Raw genomic sequence first — 12,143 nt, 5'->3', positions numbered from 1 at the left:
TGCTGAGGTGACAGGGTAGAGCTTGTGTCAAGGCTCTGCCATGTCATGTTGTTATTGGGTCTGGTCCCCGATTATACCAAGAGTGTAACAACAGTTCCCTAAACACAGAGCATCCAATGGAAGGGCAATGGGAGACCTGCACACCTGCTCTGCTCCTGTCTCTCTGAGTTTTCTCAGAGCCGTGTGGCCCTGGTAGGCCTGCTGTGAGTGCGGCTGACCAATTACTTTGTTAGCATGGCAGTTGTCCCAGCAAACCGGGCATCTCTCCAGGCCAATAACATGGCCTTCTGGAAGCAAGTCAGGGGGGTTGGAAAGAAATCAAAGACCAAGATGGGAGTGGGAAGAAAACGCTAGTGATACTGTGGTCAGCCTTCAGGATGGCTGGCTAGAGATCATTAGCAGGAACTAGCTTTGAACAATCCTTAGCAGTGGAACCCCTGTGGGGTTAGGACTCTCAGTGATAGAATTCCTTTGGTGGTATGTGTGTGTATGATATTGAAAGTCATTACGTAATACACAGTGGACACTTCACTGAGAGGAAAGCTGAACTACTGCCCCTCATAAAATTAATGCAAAAAAAATGAAAGGGGGCATCTTCCTTACAATGGGTGGAGGATGTGTTAGGAAAAGGCTGACTATTACAAAACAGGATAAAGTGGAAGTGAAAGTCACTCAGACTCTTTGTGACCTCATGGACTATACAGTCCATGGAACTCTCCAGGCCAGAATATTGGAGTGAGTAGCCATTCCCTTCTCCAGCAGATATTCCCAACCCAGGGATCAAACCCACGTCTCCTGCACTGCAGGTGGATTCTGTACTTTCTGAGCCACCAGGGAAGTAAGAAACTGCCTGCAATGCAGGAGACCTGGGTTTGATTCCTGGGTCAGGAAGATCCCTTGGAGAACGAAATGGCAACCCACTCCAGTATGCTTGCCTGGAGAATCCTGTGGACAGAGGAGCCTGGCGGGTTACAGTCCATGACATCACAATAATCAGACATGACTTAGTGACTAAACCACCACCAAATCTATGTACAAGACAAGAAAAGTGGGCTTCCAAATTCTACTTCCCTCTTGTCTAGAAAATCCCATGGACGGAGGAGCCTGGTAGGCTGCAGTCCATGGGATCACGAAGAGTCGGACATGACTGAGCGACCTCACTTTCACTTTTCACTTTCATGCTTTGGAGAAGGAAATGGCAACCCACTCCAGTGTTCTTGCCTGGAGAATCCCAGGGACAGCGGAGCCTGGTGGGCTGCCATCTATGGGGTCGCACAGAGTCGGACACGACTGAAGCGACTTAGCAGCAGCAGCAGCAGCCATGAGATGAAGATGGTAAAGGGGACAGTCCTTTACAATGGGGTGTGTGTGTGTTAGTCGCTCAGTCATATCTGACTCTTTGCAATCCCATGGACTGTAGGCCACCAGGTTCCTCTGTCCATAGAACTCTTCAGGCAAGAATACTGGAGTGGGTTGCCATGCCCTTCTCCAGGGGATCTTCCCCACCCAGGGATTGAACCTGGGTCTCCTACACTGCAGGCAGATTCTTTACCACCTGAGGTACCAGGGAAGCCCATAGAGTGGGGCCTCCTGTGTTGGATCTGTCTTGCACTACCAGATGGTCTGGGGGAGGGGGAGCCATTCCACTGTAACCCTCCTTCTGGTTCCTTCTGCCCCTTGGCAAATCCCACTGGAATACACCATCCAGAATTCGTCCAAAGAATTGGCTGTCAACAGTAAATTGTAGGCTCTGAACTGACCAAGCCAACCAGGACAACTCTTCTGCAGAAGTCCCAGTTACTAGGAGAATCTGGAATCAACGCTGTGGGTCTGGGTCAGTCTTTACTCAATCCCGGTGCTACAGCTACAGATGAAGAACTCTGGAACTGGGAGATGTGCACTTCCTAAGCTGTTCCTACAAGGGCCTCCCCCTGCCTGTTCTCAGGGAAGATGATCAGCACCAACGGTGGTCACCCAACGTCTACTCTTATCATCCTTCTGCCTCCCGAGATGGGGGGTCCACATTCCAAGTCCATATGAGTTGAAATGGAATAGATTGTTGGCAGAGTGAGAGACGCTGCTTGAAGCCAGCCCTCTTTGAACTAGGGGGAGACAGGACAGGACAGAGAGCTAGATAGAAATCAAGTGTTTCCTTGACCAATTCTAATCCTCCAGGTTAGCTCTCCCAAAAAACAGACTCAACTCTTACAAGACTCCAAGGAAACGGGCTAGTCTCAGTGCTAAGTTCACTAATTTGGTCAAAGGCAAGGCTTGGACTCAGATCCTAAATCAGTGGAAGCAAAGAAGGTAGGAGCTGAATTCTGAATGCTGATGTGCTCAGACCCACCAGTTCTTTGCTTACCACTAATAAAGCTGCAACTGCAAGACTTGGATCCTAGTTCCCTGACCCAACAACTAAACGGTGACCTGGAAAGAGAGGACTGAAGTTAAGGTTCTGGCACATCATCTTGTTATTGGTCCCAGACCATACCCAGGGAGAAGCCTGGTACTTCCTTAATCACAGCACTTAGAAAACCATCTCTCTCCCAGACTCTGACATCCAGCCCTGCCAGACCTCTGTGTGCTGCTCTGGAATGTATGGGAATGTTTCCTACCAGTCCAGGGTCTGAGAACTTTCTCCAGTGCTCCACAGATGTGGTGTGAATGCTGCTTATCCATCTGTCCTTCCAAGTAGGTGACAATTCTGAAAGAAGACACGGCCTCTGATCTGCTACAAGTGTTTGTCAGACCATGAGTACTCCATGCCTGCTACCCTAGCAGATATCTGAACTGAAGAATAGACAGCCAGTCTTTGAGTCAATGGAAGCCAGTCCACATTGCATACCAGCACCATCTTTAGCAGCAGTGGAGACTACAGTTTGTGCTCTGGTCAGACGGTGTATTTGTGGGCTGAACAATGGCCCCAAATGCACCCAGGTGCCCAGTCCCCATGACATGGCTTCTGCTTATGTTCATTTGCTCTTTAGTTCCCCGAGGGTGCTGGAGCCATGCCCTGGACTGCAGCCTACTTCACTGCGCTGTGACAAACTGCCCTTTGCCATCTGCTGGCTGGTACCCTGCTTTAACCTGAATGGGCGCCCTGGAACCAGGAGGCTGCCACCTGCCTCTGGGCACAGCTGCCACCTAGCTGTTGCTGCGGGGCCTCCATGGGGCTTGTCTGGACCCATCAGATCAGATATGCGGAAGCTACACACCATCACCTCAGGGGGACCCCATGTTCAGGTGAGCCCTCATGGCACTCTAGTCCCATATTTTAAGTAGTCCTAGTTTATCCTCCTAAGTACACTGAACTTATGAATGAATGAATGAACTTACGAACTTATAAACTGAATCTCTAAAACTTTCATCAATATCAACTCAAATCATTTTATCAATCAGGCAATAAAGGCACAGGTCTTGTGGCCAATGAACTGATTAAGGGCATAGAAAACTAGTTCAGATCTTTCAAAAAGGAGTTGCAAAAAAACCCCAAACAAACACAATCTAACTTAAGAATAGGTTTATAGACAAAACATCCTATTTATTATGGCATTTGGGTACATTTTATCATGCTGTAGGGTGGGGCATCTAATTGTGAGTAAGCCACTGACCCGTGAATGTAATCTGACAGCAGCCCCACCTTGACCACATTTTCCAAACTCATTTTCACTCTCAGCCACTAAGTTGATATGGTGCCCTGGCTGCTGCTTGTATTAGTAACCATTAGTAAGTAGCTCTAACATTTGTTGAATAAGTGGATGAATAGAAGAATGAATAAAGAAAGAAAGAAAACAATTTATAAATCCTCCAATAGAAACATTCACAGATTTTAAAAATCAGAAAGTGTTGATTCATGGGTACTGAGATCCAGGTTTGCTAGATGAAAAAGTTCTGGAGACCAGAACTGTTGTTACACAACAGTGAGAATGCACTTAATACTACTGAACTCACTCACAAATAGTTAGGATGGTAAATTCTATTATGTGTTTTTTACTGTAAAAAATTTAAAAATATCACATCAAGTTTTAAAAATCAGAAATAAAATGTATAGAAAAGTTCAGAATATGTCTGTGGTAGCTATCTGAAACTCAATGAGGCCACTCCTAAACTTTCATCAGGGTAGCCCTGGCTTCTTTAGCTTTAATTTTCATATATTATTTGTTACTTCTTTCTTAAATTCTTTTTTTGGGGGGGGAGTCTGTAATTGAAAGTTCCATTGTTCAATTTCTCATAGTTGGAGAATTTAATGGTTCCAATTATAAAAACAAAATAAGACAGACAACATCTGAGGGATATACTTACAGTAGAGAACGAGAAAGTGCTAAATTACACTGTAGTGTATAATTTTGGGGAATTTTCACAGTTGAAAGTAAAGCAGTTCTTGGTTTGCGTAGGGCGGTGGCTGCCAACACAGGCTCTGAAGCCAGCTGAGTCAACACCAGCCCCAGCACTAACAAGCTCAATTTCTTTGTGCCACAGTTTCCTCATCTTCAAAAAAAGCTAATCATTTTTTAAAAGCTTAAAAATAATCATTTTTAAAAGCTTATGCAAAGATTTTACTTTGAATTTTACATAAGCAAGAATTTATTCCATTTTTACAAACTGAAAAACTAAACTTTTTTTTTTTTTTTCTTTTTTTTTTAATTTAATTTTTAGTTTTTTATTTTTTAAATTTTAAAATCTTTAATTCTTACATGCATTCCCAAACATGAACCCCCCTCCCACCTCCCTCCCCAGAACATCTTTCTGGGTCATCCCCATGCACCAGCCCCAAGCATGCTGCATCCTGCGTCAGACATAGACTGGCGATTCAATTCACATGATAGTATACATGTTAGAATGTCATTCTCCCAAATCATCCCACCCTCTCCCTCTCCCTCTGAGTCCAAAAGTCCATTATACACATCTGTGTCTCTTTCCCTGTCTTGCATACAGGGTCATCATTGCCATCTTCCTAAATTCCATATATATGTGTTAGTATACTGTATTGGTGTTTTTCTTTCTGGCTTACTTCACTCTGTATAATCGGCTCCAGTTTCATCCATCTCATCAGAACTGATTCAAATGAATTCTTTTTAACGGCTGAGTAATACTCCATTGTGTATATGTACCACAGCTTTCTTATCCATTCATCTGCTGATGGACATCTAGGTTGTTTTTAACAACAGGCTCTAGAGTTTTAACAAGTAACTTCTCAATTACAGTAAGTAATAACTCTTCAGTACATAATTCCATAATCACCTATGTATGATCCCCACATTCAGAAAACAACCACTGTTAACACTTGGTTGGTACATAACACATGCCAAATATAATTATATTTTACCTTGTGTTTGGATCTCATTTTTTCTTTAATGTACCATGAGCATTTTCTGAAACTGATATATATTTTGAGATTTCCTGTTGGCTCAGATGGTAAGAACCTGCCTGTAATGTGGGAGACTCAGGTTCGATCCCTGGGTTGGGAAGATCCTCAGGAGAAGGAAATAGCAGCATTCCAGTATTCCTGCCTAGAGAATGTCATGGACAGAGGAGTGTGGCAGGCTACTGTCCATGGGTTGCAGGGGTTGCAAAGAGTCAGACATGACTGTGCAACTAACATTTTAACTTTCACTTTTCACACAATTCAGAATAAAATCCAAAGTCCTCAGCTTGGCCTACAAGCTCCTATGTGATCCCAACCTCCTAGTTTAAACTTGGCTCCTTTCCTTTCATCCCCCACCTTCCTCACTGAGTTCCAGACAGTGCTGAGCCTTCACTGGGCACTCCCTACATCCTCTCTCTAAAGCCTCTTCCTCCAGATTTTTACAAGGCTCACTCCCTCACCTTCTCCATGCTTCATCTTCTAGAAGGTGAACACTGTATGCAAAGTAGCAACTGCTATCTATTCCTCTGCCTCATTTTTCGTCACAGCATTTACCACTAGTTCATACGTTATAATAGATAGGAATGGTTAAGGCCTGTTTTTCCCAGCACAATCTTAGTGTCGCAAGGAAAATATTTTGTCTATCTTGCTAGCTGTTTTATCTCTAGACATTAGGTCCTAAACAAATACTTGCTAAACGAATGAATTTGGCTCTAATTTGTAATTTCATGACTGCACTGAACTCTGTTGTATAGGTATCGCTTGATGTTGCTAACCCTTTGCTTTGAGACATCCTAAATTGTACTGTAGGGACTTCTCTAGTGGTATAGCAGGTAAGACTCCATGCTCCCAAGGCAGGGGGCACCGGTTCAAGCGCTGGTTGGGGAACTGACATCCCATATGTCACAGGTGAAGCCAAAAAATAATTTTTTTTTCTTGCTATGGATATGCTCAAATATATTCTTTTAAATACTCTTGGATTGTTCCTTCAAGGTGGAATGAATGCAGCAGCTTCCTAACCATTCCCTCTTCCTCTTCCCATGGGGTGTCTCACAGTGAGACTCCTATCACACTCCTTTCCTTAGACTGAAGAGACAGAAGCCCAAACTCTGAACCCAAATCTTTCCATACACACTCAACCCCAGTCACTGCTCAGAAATATACTTGCCACTTTAACCAAGTTGCTGCACCTACCATTTTCTCTAATTTTGCTTTGGTCTATGTAGTTCTGCCTTACAGAATATATTCCTGTTTCTTTACCTGCCTAAATTACATCCATCTTTCATGTCCCCCACAAGTCCCTTCTTTTTTCTTCTTTTTTTTACATCTTACTCTTTTTTTTTTTTCTTGGCCTCTCTGTGTACCATGTGGGATCTAGTTCCCTGACCAGGGATCAAACCTGTGCCCCCTTGCATTTGGAACCTGGCGTGTTAGCCACTGGACCACCAGTGAAGTCCTCTCCCACCAGTTCCTTCTGGCTCCGTCCTGCCTTCCTTGAATCTAGGACCTATGAGCTCTCACTTCTTTGAATTGTTCTGCTCTTCTTCACACCTATCACCCAAGAGAGCCCTTGACCAGCAGCCACGTTCCAGTACCTACCATGCTGTAGAATGCAATGCGCAATTTCCTGAGGCACGAAAGCCTTTTTTCCCCTCCTTTCTCAAAGTCCTAGGCAGTTCTAGCCATAAAATAGCGAATATTTTCTAACTTAACCCTATTGCCAAAAACTCTCATGGAGATGAGAGTGCTTTGAGGGGAGAAACAGAATTATTTCTGATCAAATATTTCCATCTTCCCATATATTTGGTTTGTAAATGATCTAACCACTATTCTTCCACAAATAACTTTAATTCTTAAATTTCTCCTCACAATCTTTATTAAACCACCATAAGAAATATGTTTCTGATGAATTTGTGGTTTTGTCTCAGGCTTTGGCTTGTCTTAATATAATATTATTAAGCATGACATTATTTATAAAGAAATATTTCCTTCAGAAATTATTATAAAACCACAACAAATGGTATCTGAGTTATAGAGATTGAATATATGGGATTTGGCATGTCAGGAAAATCACCATGTGTGTCTTTCCTCTTTTCCATTTTCAAACATGAGAAATCAAGTTAAAATGAATGAAAAGGTCTACACGAAAGGAAAAATAATTTGAAATGGTGCAATGCGGAGGAAAGATGTACGTGGAAGACTGGGAAGAAGTTCTCTCTCTGTGATGCTGCTGCTGGGAACTCTAGGCTGAGTACTCAGCTGGGGTATGAGAGTAGCAATATAGAGGGTGAGTCCAAAGTCACATCCCTTTGCTTTTTAATCTCAATAACTTACATTCTTCCCAGGTGGCACAGTGGTAAAGAACCCACCTGCCAAGGCAGGAGACGCAAGAGGCTCAATTCAATTCCTGGATCAGGAAGATTCCCTGGGTGAGGAAATGGAACCCACTCCAGTATTCTTGCCTGGAGTATCCCATGGACAGAGGAGCCTGGCAGGCTACATACAGCCCATGGGGTAGCAAAGAGTTGGACAAGACTGAGCACACAGCACACACAACTTACATTCTTAACACCAAGCCTCAGGTCTTTTTCTCCACCCCTACATGCTTTCTGGATGCCTGGACTCAAGAGCCTCCAAAGCCCCTAGGGCACCCTGGCAAAGGGCTACTCACCATCCTCCTCGAAGAGCAGCCCCATGTGTCCATGTGCCTCGGCTTCCTTCTTCCCACCGTCTATTTTGATGACTTGAGCAATCTTAAAACATCGTTCATAGAAGTGGTTTCTAACCCACTTGTCTTCAGAATTATTGAAGTAACAGGCCAGAGCGTACAAGTTATTATAGACCTCTTCAAAGTACTCTTCAAAGAGAGAAAAACATCAGAAAATGCATTAGAAAAATGTCTCAAGGCACATCTCTTAAAATGGCAAACCAATATAGTGACATTTAGTTTCTATTTTTCTTTAAAAGCATGATTAACTATTTAAAAACTGGAAATGTAAAAATTAATGTGTTTTAACTATTAAACTAGTTATATTAATTAAAGGATGTACACATGAGGAAAAAAATCTTTTGAAGCGCTCAGACTGATATACTCTTTGGTTGATATAGTAGTCTTTATATAAGACAAAAACAGAATGGTGTCTGCCAGCAATGGGCTCAGTTCTTTTGGAATAAATGAGTATATGGTATCAGCAAGTACTTCTCCCACTGAAGATTTGAAAAGTATTTAGAGATTCCAGAGAATGCAATGTTTCCTAACCATGGCAAAAAGATAAAGGAAGAAAGCAGATGAAATTTAAAAATATCAAGGTATTTTCACCCAAAAGAAAAAGTAAGCATGCAGCTTATAGATAGATACAAGAAATGATGATCACTGTATGTTCCATACACTTTACAGCACCATTCCTGACAGTACAAGTTACTAGCAATGTTAAGAAACAGTAGATTTCTAGCATATCTTTTCTATGAGTATCTTCTTCTGCTGAAAATGTGTTAATACTAGTCATCTCTCTCACTCAGGAAGTTACTACTTTATTAGCTGTCAGTTTATTAAATCCCTCTTTTTTTCCCCTAAAGTGGCAAATATCTGACCTATTTTTACACAAAAAAATATACTGATAAACTATGAATCAGTCTTACAAACTTCATTGCAAACAGTCATAAACTTAAACAAAAATGTTTGTGCTAAATTGTACTTCTTTCTTGTAGATTTCATTCTATTGGTGGACATGAAAAAATACATAATCTTTGCATTTCTTTGCATTTGTGCTAAAAACACAGTCACAAGTAAATGGTAGGCTATGGATTACCCTTCCAAGGACTTTTTACAGCAATCACTATCTGTTGGAATTAAGTGATATTAATTGCTCACTACTATCAGAAGAGTCAATCTATATCTGCCTGAAATAATTACAATTATGAAAAGCATTACATATTGCCCACTGGTACTCCTATACGATTAAAGTCAAAAGGCTGAGAAAACATTGACAATAGGCTGATTACAACAAAAATTAACTTTTGAAAACTGTACATAAGTCACTCCAATGTTCCCAGAGAAATTTAAGACCTACGTAATGTCAGCTTTTACACACTGTGTGTGCTGTGCTGTGCTCAGTCGCTCAGTTGGGTCCAACTCTTTGCACACCCATGCAGCCTGCCAGGCTCCTCTGTCCATGGACATTTTCCAGGCAAGAATACCAGAAAGTGTAAGTGAAAGTCACTCAGTCATGCCCGACTCTTTGCAACCTCTTGGACTATACTTGGCCAGAATACTGGAGTGGGTAGCCTTTCCCTTCGCCAGGGGATTTTTCCAACCCAGGGATCAAACCCAGTTCTCCCACATTGCAGGCGGATTCTTTACCAGCTGAGCCACAAGGGAAGCCCAAGAATACTAAAGTGGGTTGCCATTTTCTCCTCCAGGAAATCTTCTTGACCCAGGGATCTAATCCACATCTCTTGCGTGCCCTGCATCAGTGGGTGGATTCTTTATCACTATGCCCCCAGGGAAATCGCTACTTCATAATTCCATAGGAAATGAAGATTTATCTCAAAATAAGTTTTAGAACTAAAAATTAAAGTTAAAATACATTCTCCCTATTCCCCAGTTTTGAAGGAACTGGAGATTCTGCAGAGACTTTCTGCCTTTTAAAGGTTATTCACAATAAGCAATAGCTTAGGTGAAAAGTAGGGGGTAAAACCCTGAGCAATTTATTTAAAAGAAATACTCTCATTTCAGAACTGATTTCTCTTGTGCTTTATCTTTCCATTCTGGACCTGTGCCTAATATGAATAGAGCATTAAAATCTGTTTTGTAATATTTTATATTCTTACTCATATATAGTGATTGAAAGTGAAAGTGAAGTTGTGTCCGACTCTATGTGACCCCATGGATTGTAGCCTGCCAGGCTCCTCCACCCATGGGATTTTCCAGGCAAGAGTACTGGAGTGGGTTACCATTTCCTTCTCCAGAGGATCTTCCCGACCCAGGGATCGAACACTGGTCTCCTGCACCGCAGGCAGACTCTACCATCTGAGCCACCAGGGAAGCCCACATACACAGTGATTAGAGAACTGGTATTTTTAAAACCTGTGAATAAAACGTTTCGTATCTTCCATTTTAAAAAGTCACACAAAGAGCTTTAAAAAAATATGTATGCAAACCTAAAATAATTTTCCATTTTTCAGTAATTAAGCTTTAATAGAAAAACAGTTTCCAACATTTGATAAACTTTTTGGTTTTGCTTAGAAGCTATTTAGATTACATATTTAAAGACTACTTGTCAGCTAAGCTATTCTTCTATGGAAAAATTGAAAGTTTTGAACCTTTGAATAATACAAACACATGGTTTATACCCTTTACATTCTAAACAGCCTTTTCTCCTTGCTTGCACAACATTTCCTCAAATTGTCAGCAGCTATATTAATAAGATGAAAATCAATTTTATTGTTGATTTATTCCTTAGACCAATATTCACTAGGCCACCTTAAAAGGAGATCTCATGATGAAATAAATTTGGAAAGTGCTCCTACTAATTTCTCTCTTTCAGTGAAACACACGATACATTAACATGTCAAAGGCTCTGATAAGTCCTGCAACAAACCAACCTGCTTAATGTATATGTTAATTCACATGGTTGTTTCTCAAACTTATTTCACCAGACACTCACTTTTGTTTTTCTTTATATAAACTGTATAAACATCCAGTGGGACTCTGCTTGAGTAAAACATACTTTGGGTATCTTAAATAAATGTTATTAGAGAAAAAAATTGCTGCTTAACCCTTGACAATAACTTAAAGTCAAGTGTAAATAATGTTTGAATTATCTATTGATTCGGTTACCCATTACCATTATTGCCATCTCTTCCTCAGCCCCATGGGGCACCAGGCCCTAATCATGTTACAGATGGTACAGAGATGACTCACATTGGGTCATATAAGAATGATATCAGGGACAAAGAAATACTTTGTAACAAATGGAAAATGATCCAAAAAGAATGCTCGGCTTTCTTTAAACATTTCTTTGCTATAAAACAGAAAATGATATTTTGAAAAGTAATTTAAATAACTCTGGGCTTCTGCTTTGTGAGGCTCAAGAGACAGAACTGACCTGAGATGACTATTGTTAGTTCCATAGCTTTGATTAAATGAACTTCATTGTGACCCTAGAGTGATGGTCTTTCCAATGAGAAGCAATAAGAATACTCAAAGATACGATGCTGCTTCAAGATAATTGTCTCCGATTCCACAACCATATGGGGTGAAATCGTCCAGGAACTATTAACAGATTTCTATATTCTAGATTAAGTGTGTGGTATACATGGGTTTTAAGATTTAGAATTAATTCAAGTTAATAAGAGTTTCTATACATATTCCCTGCACTACTTTCTAGGACATTCTTAAATTACAGTTTTTCTCCTATAAAGTTCATGTGTTAAATGTGAAAAAACTACACATTTCTTTTCAGAGAAGCATATAAATGTTTACTTGTCCTTCAACTGATGTATTTCCAATAATGTCTTTTTGCAATAATTTTAACTTTTTGTATTTTAACCAGGCAAAAGCCACAACATTTTGAAGTCAATAACCCTACAGAAGAGTTGTTCTGAGCAAGAAGTAATTTTATTTCATTTATCAAATAGAACCTTAGTTACCAAGAACACGTGACAAACTACTCAGTGAGAAACTATTTCATTACTTGCACATGTGTATAAGACACTGGCTATTACGAAGCTCGGACTTTTTAAATTTGGGGGATTGGAGAATCGTTTTAATCTATAT

At 40.9% G+C, this 12,143-nt stretch overlaps 1 protein-coding gene across 1 annotated transcript in view; it reads right to left on the bottom strand.

Annotated features, from left to right (window-relative positions):
- The window catches only part of TTC29 (tetratricopeptide repeat domain 29), a 260,760-nt gene that overhangs the window by 203,015 nt on the left and 45,602 nt on the right, over nt 1–12,143 (bottom strand). Inside the window, exon 6 of the mRNA XM_069558624.1 lies at nt 8,037–8,222. Within this exon, the coding sequence (XP_069414725.1) occupies nt 8,037–8,222 (186 nt within the window). The remainder of the gene's footprint in view (nt 1–8,036; nt 8,223–12,143) is intronic.

The sequence above is a fragment of the Ovis canadensis genome, chromosome 17 (assembly GCF_042477335.2).
Source record: "Ovis canadensis isolate MfBH-ARS-UI-01 breed Bighorn chromosome 17, ARS-UI_OviCan_v2, whole genome shotgun sequence".
Lineage (NCBI taxonomy): Eukaryota > Metazoa > Chordata > Mammalia > Artiodactyla > Bovidae > Ovis > Ovis canadensis.
The sequence above is the reverse complement of the archived record's forward strand: the minus strand, read 5'-3'. Positions and strand labels throughout refer to the sequence as shown.